The following is a 22,997-nucleotide window of genomic DNA, read 5'->3' as shown; positions in this document are numbered from 1 at the left end:
ATTAAAGGATTGTTTGAATTAAATTATTGCATAAAGAAGTGGGAAATGTTACATTATTGAAATGTATTATTAATAATCATCGAATATAGAAAATAAACACAAAAAGTTTTGATGTTGTCCTCAAAGGTGGAGCCATAATACAAGATATTTTATCTATCAACTGTTAACAATCTACTGAAAGTAGCAAAGTTAATAAGTAGATGTCCTTATTTAGTGAAGTCTGCATTTAATTGTGAAATTGCCTTCTAAAATGCAGCCAACCATTGATGAACCATATGTGTGTTACCCAGTTGTAGATTATTGATTGGAAATTCACTTTTTTTTAAAAATTGAGCTGAACCTTAGCAAAAGATGAGTGCGAAGATAAAGGATCTTAAATTGGCCATAGAGCTATTGGGTGACTGTCCAGACAGGTGATCACCATTGACAGAGAAAAGAAATTAAGCAGAGAAAAGCATGGCTTTATCCATGAAATGAAAGAGCTGAATTGGGTATTAGAGTTCTCCAGCTCAGTTATACAGCTAAAGAGCAAAGTGTGGAAATTCATTTTCATGAAAGACATTTTAAATAGTTTGGGGCAAAGGAAAAGGAGAAAGCAACAGGGAAGCCACAATAAATATGATTGGGTGTGATTTGAATAAAGGTAGAATAGTTGTTAGTGTCAAATATGCCAACACACTACTCCATGGAGTCGCTAGTTAAAATCCTGCTGGTGTGTGTATCATATTAGAAGTCATTGCTCACTGAAACTTTATGTCTTATAGGATTAGATCATGGAAAACAGTGATGTGCATAATTTGTTACAAGCATGAATATTATGGCTTTAACTATGTACTCTTTTTCTAAGCAACATAATAGTTATTAAGTTCCATTTCAAATTTAAGTAAAATTGGATTAATAAGTATTTTATAGTATATTTTTTGCCACTTGCTAAGTGTGGTTTATATTTTGTGCCCTAGTTATCTTTGGTTTGATTCCCCAGTGATAATGTATAATGTCTTTATTCCTTGGAATATCCTCTCCATGGACTATTCCTAATATGCATTCTAACATTAATTCTGATATTAATACAAAGCCAATAGTAATAACTATCTTTATTGAGTATTTACATTTGTGTGGCACTATTCTGATTCCTTTATGTATTCATCACAGGAATCGTATAAAATTCATACTCTTATTATCGTTATTTTAGAAATGAGAAAAACTGATGATTAAATTTGCTTTGTGAAATATGGGAAAGTCAAAGACAATTACTAGATGGTTTCACTCATTTGTGGACTCTAAGTGGCCAAAGAAAACTGATAGGAAAACACAACAAAAATAACTCTTAGACTTTGTAAAAAATATGGTGGTTACCAGACGGGAGGGGGAAGGAAGTGGGTAGAATGGGCAGATGTGACACTGTGCTGGCACAGGTGCTTTGGTGGTAGGTGAGTGAAGCATGTGCACATGTGGTGATGTGAAACAATACTCCTAAAATTACATAGTTTCATCAACAAATGATAAACCAATAAAATTTCATTACAAAAAAAAATAATGAACCTGAGGTACAGAAAGGTTAAATAACTCCACAACTTCTGTCAGTGGTGAATCGCTGGCTGAAGTTCACACAGCTAGTATATGAAAGAACTAGAATTTGAACTCAAGCAGTTGGTTCCTGAAATTTACTCTAGCCACTATTCTTTATGTTATATAGTATAGTAGAGCTCCTTTCCTTGTGATGGTAATTCTGTGCATTTTATTATGGGGGGGAGAGGTCCCTGTGTATTAAATTTATTACAGGAGATCTTTCTGTTTTTCTAGCTTGTAAAAAATTTAATATTTTAAAGACAAGTTGCTAGATAGTATTCTCATTTTTAATGCTTATGTGGAAGTTTAGTAAGTATTAAAAATTAATATAGCATGCTCATGTGCATTCTGTGAGAACTAGTTTATTGCTTCAAAAGAAAATAATTACAAATTTAAGAATCCTAAATTAGTGCAAGTAATCTGTTGTGGGTTAATGCTCATAATAAGGCAATTATTAGGTAGTCTGTTAGTCTGTAATTTTTAATTTCTAACAAAAAGCTTGAAGTAAATTTAGGGCTCTGTAGATTTTACCTTCTATTGACCTTATAAATTAAACATGGAAGGTGGATATTTTTTGGTGTTTTGATTTATGTTGAACTTTGAATAACCCTCATGATTATAATTCACTGGAAATGTTTGGCATTAGCCAATTTTTGAGCATTAGCCATGATATTGCCATTCATGGCACTCTTGATTTCAATAATTTAAAAGGTAAAATTTATTGACCAATAATTCTCCTCCCTCCCACATCCCACTCCTCTTTTCTCTCCCCTTCTGTGATATGAACAGACTCAAGTTTTTCTCAACGCTGATATTTTTGAAAGACTTTGGATTTATCTCAGACTCTGACAGATAAAAATAGAAAGCATAATAACATCTATTGAGAGGTGATTTCTTATGTAAATACTGTTAGTAATGCTTTAAAATTTGGCTTGAAAGACCAAAGACAAATGATGACTCATTAAAAAGAGTGATAAAAATATCCCTCCCTATGAAAATTAAGTGATTAATTTTTCTTACCAGTAGAAATGGGTAGTGAAACACAAATAGAATGAGTATATAATATTACTATATTGCTGAATCTTGGCTATGGTATGACTTAGTAATGGTGAGAAAAACTTAATATATAGTTTTTGCCTGGCTACTAATTTTACTCAATGAAATTCTCTTTAAAACATTTTCTTATCAGTTGTAGGAAGAAACCGTGTTAATTTTATATATGTGCCTTTCATTTGCCTTCCTATCATATGTACTATTGCATGACTTTCTGAGCATATTAGAAAAGTTTTAAAAGTAAATAATAAATACCTATGGCATAAAAACTCACAAGTAGATGAGTAGGACAAGTAAATCTACCTCTAACCACAATGCCTGACTTCTCTGAGATAAAAAACCTTGTTTTTTGTAACTTTTTTTTTTTTGTGGCTGAACATTTAATTTTTTTACACATAAATGGAATGTGTGGTGTATTCTTTAAGCACATTGCTCTTTGCCGCAATTATATCTCCTGCCATTTCAGTATTTATAGAACTAGCCTAATTCTTTTTAATGTCAAATAGTTTATTGTTGTTGATGTACAATCATTTATTTAATTGACCTCATGTACCCAGTTAGGGAGGCTTTCAAATGAGACTGCAGTGAATATCTTTTTCATATTCTTTGGTAAAAAAGCGGGAATAAGTCTTGCAATAAAGTCCTTGAAGTGGAATTGCTCTTCAAAAGATTATATCTCTTTTATATTGTGGTACCTTTCTTACAAAATTGCTTGAACGTAACAGCTTGTAAGACTCATACGCAGTTAGATCGCTTAATATTGATGCCTTCTTATGTTGAGTCATGTCTTTATTCACATAATTCTCCTAGAAAATAAAGTATAAGCAGGTGCCTCATTCATGAATTTACTAATGGTTTTCCATGGTATGGACAGATTAAGGGATAGCAATATTTAACTATCAATTTTGTTTCAATTTTATAATGACAGTGATTTATTGACCTTAAAAGCTAAGAGAGCATAAACTATATTAAGACTATGATTTTAGTGCCAAAAAGTCTATTCCTATTTTTTCTACCAGTTTTAATCCTGTTTATCAGAAAACTGAGTTTAAAAATGGAGGAAATTAAGTGCTTGCTTTTACCACATGCTTTGAGATTTGGGGTGAGTGCTACCTCACATAGTGTCCAATAACTTGTGTAAGCCCAATATATTTACCTGCATGTTAGCTGATTAATTTATAGAAATGGGTACAGAATTTAGCACTTTAACATAATGTATATACACTATAGAGGACAGTAATGTATTGCATGTTATCATACAGTTCTACCTTCATGCTTGAGGGATTTTATAAAATGACCACTAGTATCTTCATTTTTTAAATTTTGATATCATTTTTTCTCATTGCTGTCTTTTTCTTTAGTCACTCTTGGGGTCTGATTCACCCATGTTGGATTAAGATATTGGTACTAAGCAAAATGTAATCAATCTGCTACTAATGACAGTATCCAAATTCTTGCAAATATATCTGCAATATATAACAAATTTGCAAATATATTGCAAATATAACAAACCACACAGATGCAGTTAAGGGTCACTTTTGGTTAATAGAATTTAGAAGAACTGATAAAGGCTACTGTTGGCCCATTCCTGATCCTATCCACGTTTATTTTTATTAACATCAAAGTACTGTAAGCTCCAGTGCCAACTGGGCTGAAGATTTCTTTTCACAAAGGATTTGCTCCCTCTCCCGCTATGGGAAAGTTTTGTATCCTTCAAATTGATTGTGGCTACTGGGGAAATTCTCTCATGACTTAAAGGTTGCTTTTCAAGCCTGCAAAGTGGGTGAATGAAGGGAGCCCACTCCTGGTGTGTGGAGTTTGTAGTGTGCTCAGGATGATGACCGACTTCTAAAAACCTCAGTGCAGCAAGACTAAAGGCATCAGGAGACCAGAAGCCACTTAATAAGAGATCAAAGAGACTGTGTGTATATCAGCTTGAAATCCAGATAGTACAGATCAAAAGCTTGCTTAGTGAGGCAGCTGCAGGGGGATGAAGTTTGCAGGAGGCCTCAAAGATCTTAAGTCAGGCCTGATGTTGAACTTTGCAGGAATTTCATGGCTCTTCTGGAATATGAATCTGGCCCCCAAATCCCATTGTGTCTAATGGGGGAGACAGAACATAGGCGGCAAGCAGCAAATGCTTGTCAGCTGGATGGTATTTTCTTGTAAGGTAGTCCTCCTTTTTAACAAATGTTTCTTTGGGACTATTTCTGCTTCGTACCAAAAGGTGCTGCTGAGGAGAAGGGAATTCTGAAATGATATATCTGCTGTATTACTTTTAGTGAGTATTTTAGAAATGGCCAAACTACAAATATTAGTGTTTCTAAAACAACCACGGAGAGCTAAAAATTAGGTATAAAGATGCTCAGATTTACTGCAATCCCTGGTAATTACATTTCTCCTGTGGAATGTTTAAGATATTCCTGTTAAGTTAGTGGGTATCAGTCTGGCTATGCATCTGTATCTCCCATGTAATTAACAAAAGAATAACCGTCTGTTTTTAAAAGGGTCTAAAGAAGAAATGCAATCTCCAGAGGCATTTTATCACCAGTCTTCCCCCTACGTTTAGATGTGGGTGTGTTTTGGATGGTCTCACTTGGTTCTGATTTTTTTTTTTTAAGATTTATTTATTTATTTATACAAGCTCTGGGTACAGTCAGAAGCGCGGGAGGGTGAGAGAATCCACCAGAGCCAGAGTGGGGAGCAGAGCAGGAAGAAGGCCCGAGGTACACTGCTGAGGGGAGCAGTGGGCAGCAGGAGAGGTCTGCACGCCATGCAGGACCCTCCTCCGGTGGCCGGGGAGCAGCCAGGGATCGAACCAGCGCCACAGAGGCTGCGGGCAACTTCGCAACCCAGCGCTCAACCGCTGCACTTCCGGGGAGGCCCTGGTTCTGATATTAACATAGAGAACCATGGTAGCAGATAAAAATCATAACCCTTTCTAGAGAATGAGAGAAAGATTGAATCAAATCCATAAACCGGTATTGAGGTGCTGTTTTTCCAAAGCACGGTGGTTTATGCTGTTCTGTCTCTTTGTGGGTGCCATTTGGAGCTAGGCAGTGATCCAGAGAAACCATGCTCTCCCCGGTGGGTACCAATAAGTGGTCTTCCTTCTACTGGTACCAAAGGCCTAATATGTTAATGATGCATGAAAGGGAATTAACTAGCTGATACACACCATTTTCTAGAGGTCAAGTTCCCCATTCAGCTGTCCACTCTATATTTAATTTTAATTAGATAGCATCTGCATCACTATGAACATACATCACTGTGAACATCGTGTTAAGGGCACAAGCTTACAAGTCAAGAAGTCAGAATTTGCATTCTGGCTATGATACCCTTCTAGGACTCTGGAACTAACAAATATGTTAGTCTTTCTTAATCTCACTTTACTGAACTAGTAAATAGACATACTCCTTGCCACATAAAGTTGTGAAGCATAAAATAGTATGTTACTATTATTTACTGGGAAATGATGGTGGTAATGATGAAGATTTTGAAAGGCCAAATCTTAGCAGTGTTGCTACAACTTTTATTCATTCTCTCCTTAATAAAACAATGTTCACTTAATATGGGCTCTTAGCAGAGCTATAAAGATGAAAAGATATGCTTCCTTTAACATTCTTACATTTATGAACTGTAAATTGGGCATCTCTATGTCAGGCATTGTTTCAGAAACTGAAGATCTAGCAATGACCAATTAGATAGTAGACTCCCTATCCTCATGGAGTTTAAATTCAATTTGGAGTTGAGAGGCTGGATAAATAAGCATATAGTAAAAAACAGAGAACTGGAGAACAACTCTGTATAATACATCATGATTTTTGTAATGTTGGAAGAAGACTGAAAGACTGTGATGATTGTTCCTCAGAATCTAGGGAGGCCCCAGGGAATTGAGTCATGCCTTGTAGACAAGCAGTAGATATTACAGCCCAGGAACACCCTGAGATTGATAACTTGTCCCTGATTTCATATCTATATAAATTTTCAAATGTTATTCCTTTTAATAAAAAATCATTTGTATTCTAACATTTTACTTGGAAAACATGACCACAATTTCACATGGTAAAATGTACTGCTTTACACTGTGTCAGGTATTGTTTACAGTATATACACACGTAATCATTTCTATAATCCATGAGATAGGTCCTCTAATCATTATTTTCTGGATACAAAACTGATCGATCACCCGGTTAGAAAGTAGTAGAACTTATCTCCCAAGTCTGTGGTCCAGTTGTGTGAAATTACAATCTTCAGAACAGAAACATTAATGATTCTTCATAATTTGGTGCAAGTGAAAGGTGATGAAAATTTCTGGTCATCTTCCCAGAGAGACTTTTTTTTTTTTTTTTTTTTTTTTTAGGTTTATTTTTGGGGGTGTAGAAGAACTGGGGTGTAGGCCATACATATGGGAGTGAGAGGATTTACCTGAGACAGAGCGGGGAGTAGAACAGGCTGATTTACTGAAATACACTCCTAAGAGGCAAAGCAGAAGAGGTCTGCCACGCCATATGTGGGTTAGCTCCCTGGCTGGGGATTGAACTCAGGGCATTGTGCTGATAGCACTGAGACTTAACCCCTAGGCTACCAGGGAGATATTCTTACTATAATTCCAAAAGACTTACTTGAGATTGTACCTGAATTCTACATCCTTGCTTTATTCCTCCCACTGTGCCAAAGCTCAGTGGAAACGTGATGATTTGTTTACTGCCAAGAGTGGAAAGTTGCATATACTTTACCTTAAATTCCCCAGCAGGAATCCTTGGTCTTATTCCTGTATGGTTTAAAAGTTGGCACTTAGATTCTCTGCACTCTATACTGCATTATCATGGAGTATTTGTTACTGTTCCAAGGACTGGGAGTAGGGTGGGATTACAGAATCTTTCCTTAAAAAATGAAAGGGTTTCCTGTGTCCTTGATGTAGCAGTGATTGTTAGAAAACCTCCCAGCATAGAGATGACTCCTGTTTTTCAGTGCATTAAGGAAGTGTGAGGACCAATTGCTCTGAAGCTCTTTAGATGCAGAGGTCTGTGTGTTGGGAGTATATAAGGTCAACATGTTACTTTTTGTTAACATGTAAATGTGACACCATGAACGTTTTAGAGGTTAATAGCATTGTTAGTCAAAATCACACATGCTCAATAGAATTTAAAAGGTAATCCTTAAACTCCTATATCTATATGTCTTCTTTTCCATCATAATCTTTATAGTAATACCATCTTAACCATCTTTAAATATACAGTTTGGTAGTATTAAGTATAGTCACATTTTAATCAGTGTAATTTTCCTAAACTTTGTACTTAAATGCTACTGTCTGCTTGGAGAATGTCCAGCCATTTCACTAAGATGATGGGACTTTTAGGAAATGTATGTATGTCTGTTTTTTTCCTTATATCCAGCCATGTTCTGGACCAGGAGTGAAATGTAAACATGTAAACAAATACAGCATGACATAAAATTTTCAAGAGATGAAACATTCAAGCAATGTATCTAATATTCAAGGAAAATATCTAATAGACCAGGTAGGGATAATGGAAAACAATAGTCTTCAAGAAGTGACTTCCATAGGGCTTCTACTTGAGCCATTCAAATTATTATCGTCCAAGATATACAAAATAAAATCATTTGCAAGTTTATGTATTTTTTTTTCCTCTTTAGACTGCATCTTGATCTAGCAAGTTTCTCTATCCATTTCTCTTCCATTGCACTTTTAATTGCCTTCCAAGCTATACTTACTGTGCTGCTCAGGGACAGTTTAGTTGTATGTCTGTGTGTAGAAAAATCTATGCTTACTGCTTAGAACTATTTAGGAAGACACAAAGAGGCAGGAACTGTATCAGTGCACTCTATCTTGAGTGCTTTGAATGTATTTTGTGGGTACTTACTTTGAACTTGATGGTGTTGTGGTAACTGGTATGATTAGTGTAATACTTGGCTATAGTATAAAATAGTTAAAAATGGCGTTAAATTCTGACAAGATAACTTACTCATTATTCATTAGAATCATTTGGTTGTTGCTTTGTGCTCAGTAAAAATGCATTGATTTCTCTTCCCTAAAAGTAAATGCTTAGTTTGTTGGTCAAATCAGAAGCTCTCAGTATATTTAATTACATCCCACTACCTGAAACCAGAACTATTCTTGTGATTTCACTTCAACTAATACTTCCTGGCATGTTTGTTTTTGTTTTGTTTTTGCTATCTAAAAAGGCAAAGGAATAAAAGTAATTTTAAGTTTTTTCTTATTAAAAAAAAAAGGACATGTGTCATATATATGCATGTTTTGTTTGTGGCATGTTTTGTTTCAATGGTGGACTACACAGGCATTTAAGTCTTGTGTAGTCAGTGACTTTTTCATGAAGTCTTTCAAAGACATCACTAACTAAAATTATACCATATTTGTGATCATAGTGTACATCTTTCATAGCTGATGCTGTGTTTTGAATTAACTTCCACCATTAGTTACTCTTTATGGTGGTTTTATGAATGTTTTGGTAGAAAAAATTAATGACAAATTTGACTCAACATACTCACCTGTCAGATTTAGTTTCAAGATTTTAGAGTTGGACTGCATCATAGTGGTCATATATCCAAATATCCTAGTTTACAAATGAGACTGACTCAGAGAAACGAAGAACTTGGGAAGTTGTACAGAACCAAGCTAGCCTCAAACTGAGGCTCAAAACTTATCTCTTGACTTCTACTCCATCCTACCACGAGTAAATTGAATAGCAGTCTTCCCTGTGTCGCTCTCCTATGTATATTTTCTCCTTAAAAAAAAAAAAATCTTTGGATTCCTATTTCTTGACTGACATTGCTCATATTGGAAAATTTTATTCATTCCAGCTGTTTATCAGAGCTTCTGCATCTCTGTTGTCCTTAAGGTCTTCGCTCTCTCTCCCCACTCTTCATCCCCCTTCTCTCCTTTTCTTTACCTGCTCTTGTATGCAGTTCCTTCTCCTCCCTAACTCCAAGGTGAAAAAGCTGTTTCCTTTTGAACTGTAGGGTTCCCCCGCCCTGCATATTCTCCATTTTAGTAACTTCCCTGAGACATTATTTCAAAATTTTACTTAGCTGTTATTTATTTAAATTTGAACTTAATATGCTTTTGTTCAAATAATAATTGCCATGTTTAGGAGTATACTCTTCAGGAATTTTACCTTTGTCTGCTTGTTACTTTCATAGTTTTCTCAGTTGACCATTATTGAGATGGATTCTTTTTTTTTTTGTATATACATATATTTATATCATTGTTCATTTTTGTACAATGTATGCTTTTACCTCTCAGGTGTAGTCCCCATAAAATTTCCACCACCAGTTTACCCATGCTCCATCACCATAGCCCCTTGTGTTCTTCCTGCCCCCTGTTGTGATTCCTCTCCCTCTCCCCACTCCCACAGAATGTCTCTGATTTATAGTTGCTTGCTAGTTTTATTATTTTTTTTCTGATCCCTTATTTGGTTCCCCTATATTCCTGCTATAAGTGAAACCATCCAATGTTTTTCTTCTCCTTCTGACATTTCACTGAGCATAATTCCTCCAGCTCCATCCATGTTGCTGCAAATGGCATGAGTTTATCTTTTTGATTGCTGAATAGTATTCCATTGTGTACATATAACACATCTTCTTGGTCCAGTCAATCTGTTTTTGAGATGGATTCTTTTGTGAAATATTATATAGCTAGCTACCTCACGTTACTCAAAAAGTAATATATGTAGATCATTTCGAGTTATCTTTGAGACATACTTCTTCACACTTAAATGAATAAATATTTGTGGAATGAAGTTCATTTGCCTAACTTTATAGTAATGTACACTGCAAAATTGAATTCTTTGGCTGGGAAACTTATTCATTTCTAGAGCACGTTCTACTTCATGATTGCTTCAAATGTTTTTTTCTTTTTAGTCATTCTTTAGAATCATTGTGTTTTAGGGAATGACTCCTGTCATAGAGGAGTGTAGCGAGCTATACAATAGCACAGAACTTTAATGACGTAGAATGAATTAACCATATTTTCTCTTTTGAATTTAGTAGGTCAATTGTGTATTTTAATAGTTAACAATAGGTATGCAAATTATCAAAGATAAAGTAATCTTTACACAAATTTTTATCTGAAATAAACTATGTCCTATCTCTTAGTCATCCTGCTGTGGTCTCTAAATTCTTACCTCATTACTGAATGTTTTTAAAAGTTGATGTTTGATACAGAACAGGGTTTTTTTTTTTTTCAGTAGAACTTGTTATTTTTTAAATTGTGAATCCATGTTGTTAAGTCATTACTATACCTCAATTTTTGCTTTTTGTCATTGGAATAATATACTGTAAAGCATATACATGTTGAATGTCAGAACAGTCCTTGGTGTGTTTCAGATTCCTCTTATTTTCAAAAATGCCTCTTACTGATAACATTGGCCAATGTATTAAATGTTACCTTGCTTCTTACTCATTTCTTTTCTCCTATTTGCATCACATTCCCTGCTTTGTGCCTTTCTTCTGAGGTTGCCATAGTGGCATGCTTGTCTTTGTGGGTTTGGCTTTGGAGCAGCATCATGGCCAGAGCTGTCCATGTCTTCTGGTTGCTATCGTTGTCTCTAACAGAGCCCACATTTCAACTGAACCACCTCCCTGCACCAGGGATGTCCCTGCATGGAGCTTTGGTTTATGTGAGCTGTGATCTCCTAGATCTGTGGAAATGTACACAAATATATGATATTCATATTATAATGAATGTAACATTCATATAGACACTTTGAAGACTTCGAACCCCATCCATTTGAACATAAAGATTGTCATGTTTGTGTCAGTTCATGTAAAGTTGTCCTTAGCTCAGCAAATGAATAAATTCTTCATAAAATAAATGGAAATTAATATTTGGCAAACAAGTGTATGTTTTCAAATGCATGCATTGCTGCTTGTTCTGTGGTGTAACTTTTCATCAGTCATATGCTGTAATATAAACCTCTAGTGGCCAAATGTGATATGTTAAGGAACCAGTTTATATACTTTAGCAAGGTGATACATATATTTTCTAACAATTTACCTTCTTTCAACTTTCTTCATTTAGCGGATGCTTACCTTCAGATTTAGACACAACATCCAGCATGAATTCTGTTCACCAGCATGAATTCTGTAACTTAGCTGGCTGGTTTAAATTCTGGCTGTGCTTTTATTAAGTTACCTAATTTTGCTGTTTTAGTTTTCTCATCTGGAAAGTAGGGATAGCAATACCTACCTCATAGTGGTATAAGGATGAGTGTGATTCCTGAAACATGCAGTCAGTGTAATAATTGTTTTTGTCATGTATGATGGATGTGGCCTTTACCTTTGGTGTACTTATAGTCCAGTGAGAAGAGAGAAGCTAAATAGATTAAATCATTCAATATTTCATTTCTATTCAATACCTCTGGTGTGGCACACAATGTTATAGGTCCAGGGAATGAAGCAGCAAATAAACATATACATCCTTGGTGTTATAAAGCATATTTTTGTATGGAAGATGTTTAAAATAAATTCAGTAAAATGTTAAAAGAGTTCTAATAGAAAATGTAGAGTGCTCCAGATACATTCAACAAGAAGACCTAATTTATTCTTCGAGCTCAAGGATAGTAAGGAAAATACATTATAACTAATGGAAAGCCTCTTTTAGGTTTAGCGGTATCTTGGTGTAGGTCATACTTGAGTCTTTGGGAAGACTTCTCACTGCAGAAAATGCTTAAGCTGACTCTGGTGGCAAAGATGTATTTAAATGGGCCAGGGAAAACATTTCTGACATGTGGAATGGTTTGTAGGATGTCATGAAGCATATCAGAGTATTTCACAGTCCCTGAATTCCATTAGTTCCGTATTGTTAGGACAATGTCTGAGGCCAGTGTGGGCCAGCAGAGGTGCATGTGAAGAAAGAGGTGATGACTAACCTGCAGATTTGAAAAAAATTTTCCACCAGGCACTTAGGACTTTATCCTAAAGGTTGTGTCACTGAAGTATTTTAAGCAGAGGAGGATTAGTGATCACATTTTTATTTTTGAAGATCATTCTTTTATCTCTGTAGAAAATAGGCGGTTGGGAATAGAATTGGAGACAAGCAGGTCTACTGGGAGACTAGCAGATATACAGGCACAAATAATGAGAAGCTGAAGCAAGTTAGTGGCCACAGAAATGGAGAGAGAGGATCAAACAGAAGAGGAGATCAAATTGGATGCGTTAGGTAGCACCCCAGTGTAGGAATGAGGGCGAGTGAGTGAATACTTAAATATATGGGTAGGCCACTCAAGAGATTATGGGGAGAGAGGAGGCTGTTTGCCAACTTGCATTTCTCCCAACATTGAAATATATTGTATTGTGAGACCTCAAAAATCCTTATATGCACTTTTATTCAGACATGCATGGTGATTTTATTCACTTGTGAGACAGAACAGTTATGTGGGTTCTCTTAGAATGTCATCACTAAGCAGGGAGCTGCAGAATTCAGGTCAGATGTCCTGTGGTCTGCTGTAGTATTCTGATGAAAGTTGGCTGTTCTTAATTGATTGTAGGGGTTTGATAATATTTATAAGAGCTGGAGGGAAAAACTTTCATAAAAGGTTGAATTGAAGCAAACATATGGTATGCTCTTAGAGCCTGTATAATAAAGCAAGTTTTTTTGAATAAAAGGGAAAACCATCCTGCAGAAGAGGATAATGGCTTGTACAATAAAACATGTGTTTCTTGAGGTCTGATTGGTCTTTAGTGCCCTCTGTTGACTATTTAGTATAAAACAACATCTTGATTCTTGAATACAATGTTCCTTGCAGTGTTATTTACCAAAACAAGAAAAAATAGAGATTTTCAAGTTGTGATAAAAATTAGTGGGGACTTAAAAAATCTGCATGGGGTCTAGGAGTTGAGTAGAAGTTGTGAGAAATATCTTTATCACATTTTGTTTGATTTGATGTAACATGGTTATGCTATTGTGGACTATATTTTCAGAAAACAGATCTTTCTGATGATAATCAGCCTGGTTTTTAAGCATTTTTTATGTAGCAAAGCCTCCAAAATAGCAGCCACCCCCGTAGACAGTAGCAGCTGCTATTTTTCCATAGGGTGGCTGCTACATGTGATGGCCATGAAAGGAAATGACTGTTACTCATTAAAGCGACTTCATTCAGCTACGTGGGAAATCACAGTCAGAAAAGTCATCATCGAAAATGAAGTAGTGATTATACATAATGGGATATCTCCAGCAGTGGGTGGTTTGTCTTTTTTTTTCTTTTTTCAATGACAAAGAAGCTGCCATTGGGTTCTTTCCTCCAGGAAAAGGGGTTAGATTAGCTTTAGTGTTTAGAAAAACTGGAGTTTTAAGCCTGAGTAAATTTTAGTTAGCAAGCACACCTAGTACTGCTTGGGGTCTAAAAACAATTGCACTTTGTGTAAATAAGTGCTTGTCGTGACTTCTATAATAAAGAAAATCTATTCATCTTTCTATTTCCATGATTTCCTGGTTAATCTTCCTTTAAAAGGTTTCTAATTGTCGTTTCCACTGGTTGCATGTGCACTACTCACCTATTTGGGTTAAAAACAGTACTTTTTTAAATTTAGTGTTATATGAAACTGGATTTGTGCACACCCACCTAGTGAAATCATTTATTTGCTTTTGGGATATTTTATTGTTGCAGTTTTCTTTTGGGATATTAAGAAAGTTCAGTAATTATTAATATGAAGTAATGCTAGCTGCTTTCTGTGCATTTCATGAGAGGAATAAGCTATTATGTAGCTTCCCTTCCCCCCCAATAAAAAAGCCTTTCATCAAAAACTGACATCCTAAATGAAGGACATAATTGTACAGCTTATTTATTAGTGTGTCAAACTTAAAATGTAATGGTTTCATATTTCAGAATGAAAAGTGTGTTGTGATTCATGGTTGCCGGTGACAAAATAGACAGCTCTTTTATATTACTGCACTGATTGCCTGCTGATATACCACTGTATTTTTCTTTTTTTATCTTTTCTGTTCTCTTCCTATGCAATAGCTCCCTCTACTTGAAAATGCTGGTGCAATTATAGTTTGACACTATGCACTTCATTAATGAGTTCCCATGACTAGTATTACTTTCAATCCTCTTTGTAAATAGGTGATGTTATATACATCAGAGCATGTTAGAAATTCATCAAGAATTTCTTGACTTGGGAATGAAAAGCGAGGTTGGTTAAAGAAAGTAAGATTTGCTTGAAGGCATTTTTCAAGGAACCAGTTGTGTAGTCTTGTTCATTTAAACATGTGCATTTAGCTAAAATTCCAACCTGAATGCTAGATACATGAAGTAGAAGCCAAATGAAATTCATGGACAGACATAAACTATCTTAAGGGTGTGTATTTACTTTCAGGGAACTGAGTCATCTTTCCTTGTTTGATCTCTAGGACCCCTTAGATCCCACAAGATCAGTGATTGTGATTCGTTCTCTGGTGGCGGATGGTGTCGCGGAAAGAGGTGGAGAACTGTTACCTGGAGATCGCCTGGTCTCTGTCAACCAGTACTGTGTGGACAACGCCACACTGGCTGAAGCTGTGGAAGTGCTGACCGCTGTGCCCCCAGGCATTGTGCGCCTTGGCATCTGTAAGCCTTTGGTGGTGAGTATTGAATTTTGGAAGTGATTTTATCAGAAGTAATAAAGTGTTACAGTTAAAGACATGAATTTTGGAGACACATACACCTGACCTTGAATCCCTGTTACATCACTATTTGTGCATCCATGTGCAGGTTTCTTAATGCCCTTGACTTATAAAATCTGAAAAAAATGCCTGCCTCTATGTGGGGTTTTGGTGATTCATTAGTGCTTAGCACATTCTTATATAAATGCTAGCTGCTAACTTTACTAGTCTTACTACTACTTTTGCTGTATCTTTGTCTTCATGCTTTTAGTACAAATTTCTGAGATCTCATCCCATTCCTTATGATGTAACTAAGTAGACTTTTTTATTTATACAGACATTTTAATTTTCATTGGGAATGATGTTGAAATGGCACGTTAGGTTGAAATCTGATTATAACCATCTCATTTTAACCATATGGCAATGAGATTTTAATTTATTTTTCTGACCATCAAAGTGCCTAGTAACCCCTAATATCTAAAACATTTACATGGTCAAGCTGTCTTGAAGTTGCTTAGTCTCACATACTAGTTCCGATCACTGTTTTAGACTGAAGACCATATGGTAACTATGGTGCTGTTGAGGTTTACCAATGCAAAAAATACTTGATGATAATTTTCTTTTATTTTTTTAATTAAGATAACATTGGAATGCAACACTGTATTTGCTTTAGGGGTATAGGGTCACACCTCTTCAAATGTATATTGTTGTACCACTGTGATGATAATTTTCAGTCAGAATTAAAGCATTATTGCATGCTTACTATATGTCAGTCAATATTAAGTCCTTTACATGTGTCAACAAATTTAATCCTCACAACTTTAAGAGGTAGTCTCCTTATTATCCACAAAACAGATGAGTCAATCAAGACACAGAGTTGAATAACTTATTCAAGGTGAAATAACTGTTAGGGACAGAATTGGAATATGAACTAGTTTTCCTATGAGTTAGCACAACAAGTTTCAACCCAAGGGCATACATAAGAATCACCTGGAGATGGTAAAAAAATGCAGTTTCCTAGGTCCTAGCCTCACATTCTGATCAAATAGTTCTGATGTGCTTCTCAGAAATATTCCTCTTCAATGAGGTACCCACATAACTCTGATGCAGAATTTCCCACTCTAAGAAATACTGTGCTTGTAATTTTATCATAGGTACACCACTTATTTTCTATGAGCCAATTTTTTTCCATTTCTGAAAAGACTGAATAAGACTAGGGAATTCCTAAGATCTTTCTTTCTTTCTTTCTTTTTTAAAGATTTATTTTTATTTGTTTATGCAAGCACTGGGTACAGTCAGAAGCGCGGGAGGGTGAGAGAATTCACCAGAGCCAGAGCGGGGAGCAGAGCAGGCAGAAGGACCAAGGTACACTGCTGAGGGGAGCAGTGGGCGGCAGGAGAGGTCTGCGCGCCATGTGGGACCCTCCTCCAGTGGCCGGGGAGCAGCCGGGGATCGAACCGGTGCTGCAGAGGCTGCAGGCAGCTTTGCAACCCAGCGCTCAACCGCTGCGCCACCGGGGAGGCCCTCCTAAGATCTTTTTTAATTCTAAAATTCTCTTATTCTATGATATATCTTAACATTACTACATGAAATGTATCTGCATGCTATTTAGTGTTCACATAGATAGATATTTATATAGACACAGGTATCTTCATATATAGATACATAGGTATAGATATATGTAGACAGAGTCCTGTATTACTTGTGCTTTGTGGAATCTCAAAATTTTTTGTTGACATTCACGTATACTGCTTTTTTACTCTTTGTGTATTCCCCGTACTTTAAACAATTCAGAATGGAAAACAGCACATACCTAAATTGAGTTCTTGATGTCATATTATGTATTTGGTGTGTGAGTGTTGCCACTGTCCACAGATAGCACAGCATGCCTTGGTTGATTTCTGGACAGATTAAGGAAAGAGAATCTTGATAATTTGGGGGACCACTTCCTCTTGGTATTTTGGATTGTGGCAGGAAATTTGTCCTGATTTTCCCCAATGATTATTTGGATTGCAAGAGGAAATCCCAAACTATTTACAACCCATAGGACTTAAATATCTTGACTTTACTTTAAAACAGTTTAAGGTAGTAGTCTCAGGCAGTGTAAAAAATGGAACTTATTACTGAATGGGTGTGCATTTCTATGCTGTTTCTTCTGGCAGAGGTAGAACCACAGAAACTTCATACTTAAAAGATCATCCGTCTGAGAGGGTTATAGAATGAAGAAATTGTGAGGTAGGACTTTGCCTAACCTCCCCTTAGTGAGAACAAGGCTGCCGCGGTACTTGAAAGTTGAAGGCCAGTAAAGGGATTAAGGAAAAGGATGTTTCAAAAACTTTAAAAGTTCTTGGAATTAACACTAGGTAATTCCTTTTTTAACTTGTAGGTTATTTTAGCAAAATAACCTGTCTGCCCAAAATAAAACTGTCTGCCCTTAGTTGTAAATAGTGAGGCACAGATCATCTCTGAGGTGTCTCTCTCTCTCTCTCATGGTCCAGTTGGTGGCCACTGATTATTATTATTATTAACCTCATGTTTATTGAGCATTTATTTATTCAGTCTTGAGCAGAAGTGGCATAGAGCATGAATAAAAAGGTCCAAAGTCAGGTTAGGTGAGAAAGACTGAATATATAAAAGATAGGAGGACACAGTTATTTTTATTAAGTCTTGTATACACAGGGGTGTGTATGTGTGTTTGTATAACCTATATATTTATAGATATTATTTTGTATTTTAGTCTTGCATTAAATAGATTTCTCTGTGTATCTGTATCTTACATTGCATATTTTCATGTTAACCACGAATGTGGTTACTATTTTCTACATTCACCTCTAATGTACCAGATTCAAAAAAATGAATGGACTGACTTTATCTTCAGAACTAGCATTTTATCTTCAGAACTAGCATTTTATCTTCAGAACTAGCAGAACTTGCATGGAATTTTTGAACCAGATAGCTGTGAGTTTTAGGTTAGTTCTATGACTTGCAAGGCTATGTATCCTTCATCAGTTATTTAACTGTGCCAGCCTGCACTTCCTTGTTTAGAAATGGGATCATGTGGCATAGGAGTTGAGATCATGGACTGTAGAGCCAGACAGCCAGGCTTCAAATTCTAAGTGCATAATTAACTAGTTATGTAACTTTGGGCAAATTATTATGCCCCTTTTACTCATCTGTAAAATGGGATTAATAAAAATACCTACTTAAAGTATGTATTTATATATTAATAAATAAATGAATTAATGTATTTAAAGTGCTTAAACCTATGTCTGGCACATAGTTAGCTCTCTATGTATGTATGTGTGTATGTATGTATGTGTGTGTGTGTATATAATGAATATTTAACTTTATGTTCATTTACAATTTGATGATTTGATATTTGTATATATTGCAAAATGATCACCACAATAAGACTGGTTACCATCCATCACCATGCGCAGTTAGAAAATTTTTTATATATTCTCTTAGCAACTTTCAAATATGAAATACAATCTTATTAACTATAGTCATTATGCTGTAAATTACATCCCTATTACTTATTATTTTATAGCTAGAAGTTTGTTCCTTTTGATCCCCTTCACCATTTCACCCATTGCTCACTCACCGCGTCTGGCAACCACTAATCTTTTCTGTATCTGTACCCATGAGCTCAGTTTATTATATTTTCATTTTTTTGATTTCACATATAATTGAGATCATGCAGTATTTGTCTTTTGACTTATTTCACTTAGCGTAATTCCCTCCAGTTCCATCCATGTTATAGCAAATGGCAAGATTACATTCTTTTTTATAGTTGAATTTTATTTCATCTATCTTTTATATATACATCAGCTCTCCCTTATCCATTCATCCATTGTTGAACACGTAAGTTATTTTCATGTCTTGGCTGTTATAAATTATGCTGCAATGAATATGGAAGTGCATATATCATTTCAAATGAATGTTTTTTATTTACTTTGAATAAATACCCAGAAATGGTATTGTTGACTCATATGGTAGTTCTAGTTTTAATTTTTAAGGGACCCTCTGTATTGTTTTACAAAGTAACTGCACCAATTTACATTCTCATCAACATCAATGGTGCACAAGGTTCCTTTTTCTCCACATCCTCCCTAAAATTTGTTATCTCTAGTCTTTCTTTTAATAGCTTTTCTAACATGTGTGAGGTGATATCTTATTATTTTATTATCTCATTATTAATTTTGATTTGCATTTCCCTGGTGATTAGTAATATTGAGCACCTTTTCAAGTACCTGTTGGCCATTTCTTTGTCCTCTTTGGGAAAATATCTAGTCACATCCTAAAATGTCTATTCCAGTGTCCATTTTAAAATCAATTTGTTTTGCTCTTGAGTTGTATATGAGTGCTTTATGTATTTGACTATTAATCCTTTATCAGACAGGTAGTATACAATATTTTCTCCCTTTCCTTTATTTTTTCTTTTCATTTTGTTGATGATTTTCTTTGTTATGCAGAAACTTTGTAGTTTCTTGTAGTCTCACCTGTTCTTGTTGCCTTGGTTTTTGGTGTTAAATAAAAAAAAAATCATCACCAAGACCAATGTCAAGGAGCTTACCAACCATGTTTATTTCTAGGACTTTTATGTATCCAGTCTTACATCAAACCCTTAATCCATTTCATGATAATTTTTGCGTGTGATATAGATTGGTGGTTCAGTTTCATTCTTTTGCATATGATTATCTAGATTTCCCAAAATCATATTGAATAGGCTGTCCTTTTCCCATTATTTATTACTGGCTTCTTTGCTGGGTTTTCTGTTCTGTTCCATGAATCTGTGTATCTCATTTTATGCCAATGCCATACTCTTTTGATTTCTTTAGCTATGTACTAGAGTTTGAAATCAGGGAGCATGCTATCTCCAGCTTTGTTGTTTCTCAAGATTGGTTTGGCTATTTGGAGTCCTTTGTGATTTCGTACAAATTGTAGGATGGTTTGTTCTACTTCTTTGAAAAATGCCATTCGAATTTTGATAGGTATTGCATTGAATCTGTAGATTGCTTTGGGTATTATGGACATCTTGGCAATATTATTCTTCCAACATATAAGCCTGGAATATCTTTTTTTTTTTTTTTTAAGCTATGTATTTTTTTTAATTTTGTTATTTTTTTAAAAAGATTTATTTGTTTATTTATACAAGCACTGGGTACAGTCAGAAGCGTGGGAGGGTGAGAGAATTCACCAGAGACAGAGCGGAGAGCAGAACGAAATAAACTGTTGAGGGGAGCAGCGGGCTGCAGGAGAGGTCTGCGCGCCATGTGGAACCCTCGCCCGGCAGCCGGGGATCAAAGCAGCGCTGCAGAGGCTGCGGGCAGCTTTGCAAACCAGCGCTCAACCGCTGTGCCTTCAGGGAGGTCCCTGGAATATCTTTTTATCCACTTATGTCTTATTTCTTTCATCATTGTCCTATAGTTTCAGGTTACAGACTTTTCACCTTATTGGTTAAATTTATTCCTATGTGTTTTATTTATTTGATGCAATTGTAAATGATACTTATTTCTTAATTTTTTTCCTGGTGGTACATTATTAGTGTATACAAACACAATGGATTTTTGTATATTGATTTTGTATCCTGCAATTTACTGAATTTATTAGTTCTAACAATTTTGTTTGTGTATATAGAGTTTTTAGGGTTATCAATTTATAATATCATCTGCAAATAGTGACAGTTTTACTTTTTTCTGATTTGGATACCTTTTGGTTCCTTTTATTGTCCAGTTGCTCTGACTACAACTTCTAGTACTGTGTTCAATAACATGGGTAACAGTGGGCATTCTTGACTTATTCCTGATCTTAGAGGAAAGGGTTTTAGCTTGTCATTGTTAACTATGTTGTTGGTGATAGTCTTTTCATATATGATTTTGTTATGTTGAGATACATTCTCTTTATTCCTACTTTGTTGAGAGTTTTTAATCATAAATGGATTTTGAATTTTGTCAAATGCTATCTCTGATTTATTGAGTTGTTATTTTTATATAAACTCTTGACTTCATAGGATTATTGCGACAATTGAGATCAAGCATATAAAGTGTTCACGATAGTGTGATACATACTAGGACTTGACAGGTAACTGTTAATACCTGGGACTTATGATGAACTTGTAGCCCCCAGGAGAGCTATACTTCTGATGGCAAGTGACTACGTTGTTTCATTGTCGTATATTCTGCATATTACTCATATATACTTATATGTTTCTTAGTGATGAGATTCAGAGCAGGTTCCTCTAAAATATACCACCTTAGAATATTGATTATTTTGAACTAACACTACTTAAGACGAAGGAAAAAAAAAAGAAACAACTGGGGCATAAAGAACACTAACAGTCCTTTGTCCTTGAAATTGGAAGATGAGTTTCCTATGTGAAAAAGATACCTTCCTGTAACGGAAGCGTTAGAAGGTATTCTTATCACCAGAGATAGGAAATTTGGGGTCAAATGACTATGGAAGCAAACTTTGTTACTTTTTACTAATCTATAGGCCCCAACCTTTTCTCTTCTCAGTCCTTCTTTATCCAAAAAAGGTACAAAAGCTAAAGGTTTTGATCATTTCTCTGGGTCACAGACTTCTGGGCCCCCCCCTACACATTTAATTAATTTTTTAAACTATTAATCTTTTTGTGACAATTTAATTATAAGACCTGCCAAAGAACCTTGAAGGGGGAAAGGGAAAAGATTTTTCTCTTCAACGTTAATTTTAGGTCTGTTCCTGGAAAGTTATTTTTTCTTTAATGAACATTTAAAAAAAAAAAAAAAAACCTGAGAAGCTTTGACCTGAATATAGCTTCCTTCTTAATTATTAAAGAATTTAAGTTCATTCTAGTGAAACAATTTGCATAAATTTTATTGTGTACTTGCTTTCAGTGGAAAGATGATAATTAATCTGAAAGAATTTGAAGCTAAGGTATTTTCTTGATTATAAAAGTGCTTCTGTGGTTGCTGGGGTGTATAATGGAGGAAGGTGTTCAGATCTTGCAAACATTTACTTACAGGTAAATACTGGTGATATTGTGAGTAGCATAATGGTTATAATTAACAGTACTGCATTATGCATCTGAAAGTTGCAGATGTTAAACTTACTGTGGTAATCATTTTACAACATATACACATATTAAATCATTATGTTGTATACCTAAAACTAATGTTATATGTCAGTTATATTTCAATTTTAAAAAATCTTTATTTTCACGGAAACATTTCTTCAGTCATGCTAAAATAATTAAAATAAAAGTGTTTCTATTTTCAGGAAGATAATAAAGAAGAAGAAAGTCACTATAGTTTACATTTAAACAACAATGAAGACAAGACTGAACTTTCAGAAACAATTCCTGATATAAATTCATCTTTAATACTTGAAGCACCCAAGGTATTTAATAAATTTATTCCAATTTTGAATATTTTGCTTTGAGCTAAAGTTTCTATAAAGAAGTGAAAAGCTTGTTCCCACTCTGTGGCTAAGTACATACAAATTAAACAATCCCCCCTCCTTTTTAGTATTTTTATTTGTACTTTTTTTTTAAAGATTTATTTTTTTATGCATCCAAGAGTTGGGGTACAGGCCAGAGACACAGGGGGGTGAGAGGACTCATCAGAGACAGAGTGGGAAACAGAACAGGCAGATTAACTGAAATACACTGCTGAGGAGAGCAGCAGGCAGGACAGGAGAGGTCTGCTGCACCACGTGGGTTGCTCTCTGGCCGGCCAGGAATCAGACTCGTGCTACAGAGGCTGCGGATTGC

General features: G+C 35.3%; 1 protein-coding gene across 6 annotated transcripts in view; it reads left to right on the top strand.

The window, feature by feature from the left end:
- The window catches only part of PATJ (PATJ crumbs cell polarity complex component), a gene marked incomplete at both ends in the record, with an annotated part of 267,283 nt that overhangs the window by 55,549 nt on the left and 188,737 nt on the right, over positions 1–22,997 (top strand). For all 6 annotated transcript variants that reach the window (XM_084244370.1, XM_084244373.1, XM_084244372.1 and 3 more), the window contains 2 exons: positions 15,014–15,223; positions 22,505–22,624. In XM_084244370.1, coding sequence (XP_084100496.1) covers positions 15,014–15,223; positions 22,505–22,624 — 330 coding nt within the window. The remainder of the gene's footprint in view (positions 1–15,013; positions 15,224–22,504; positions 22,625–22,997) is intronic.

This window comes from Talpa europaea (assembly GCF_964194135.1).
Source record: "Talpa europaea genome assembly, chromosome: 9".
In the NCBI taxonomy this organism is placed as follows: Eukaryota; Metazoa; Chordata; class Mammalia; order Eulipotyphla; family Talpidae; genus Talpa; species Talpa europaea.
This window is presented reverse-complemented; position numbering and strand designations above follow the sequence as displayed.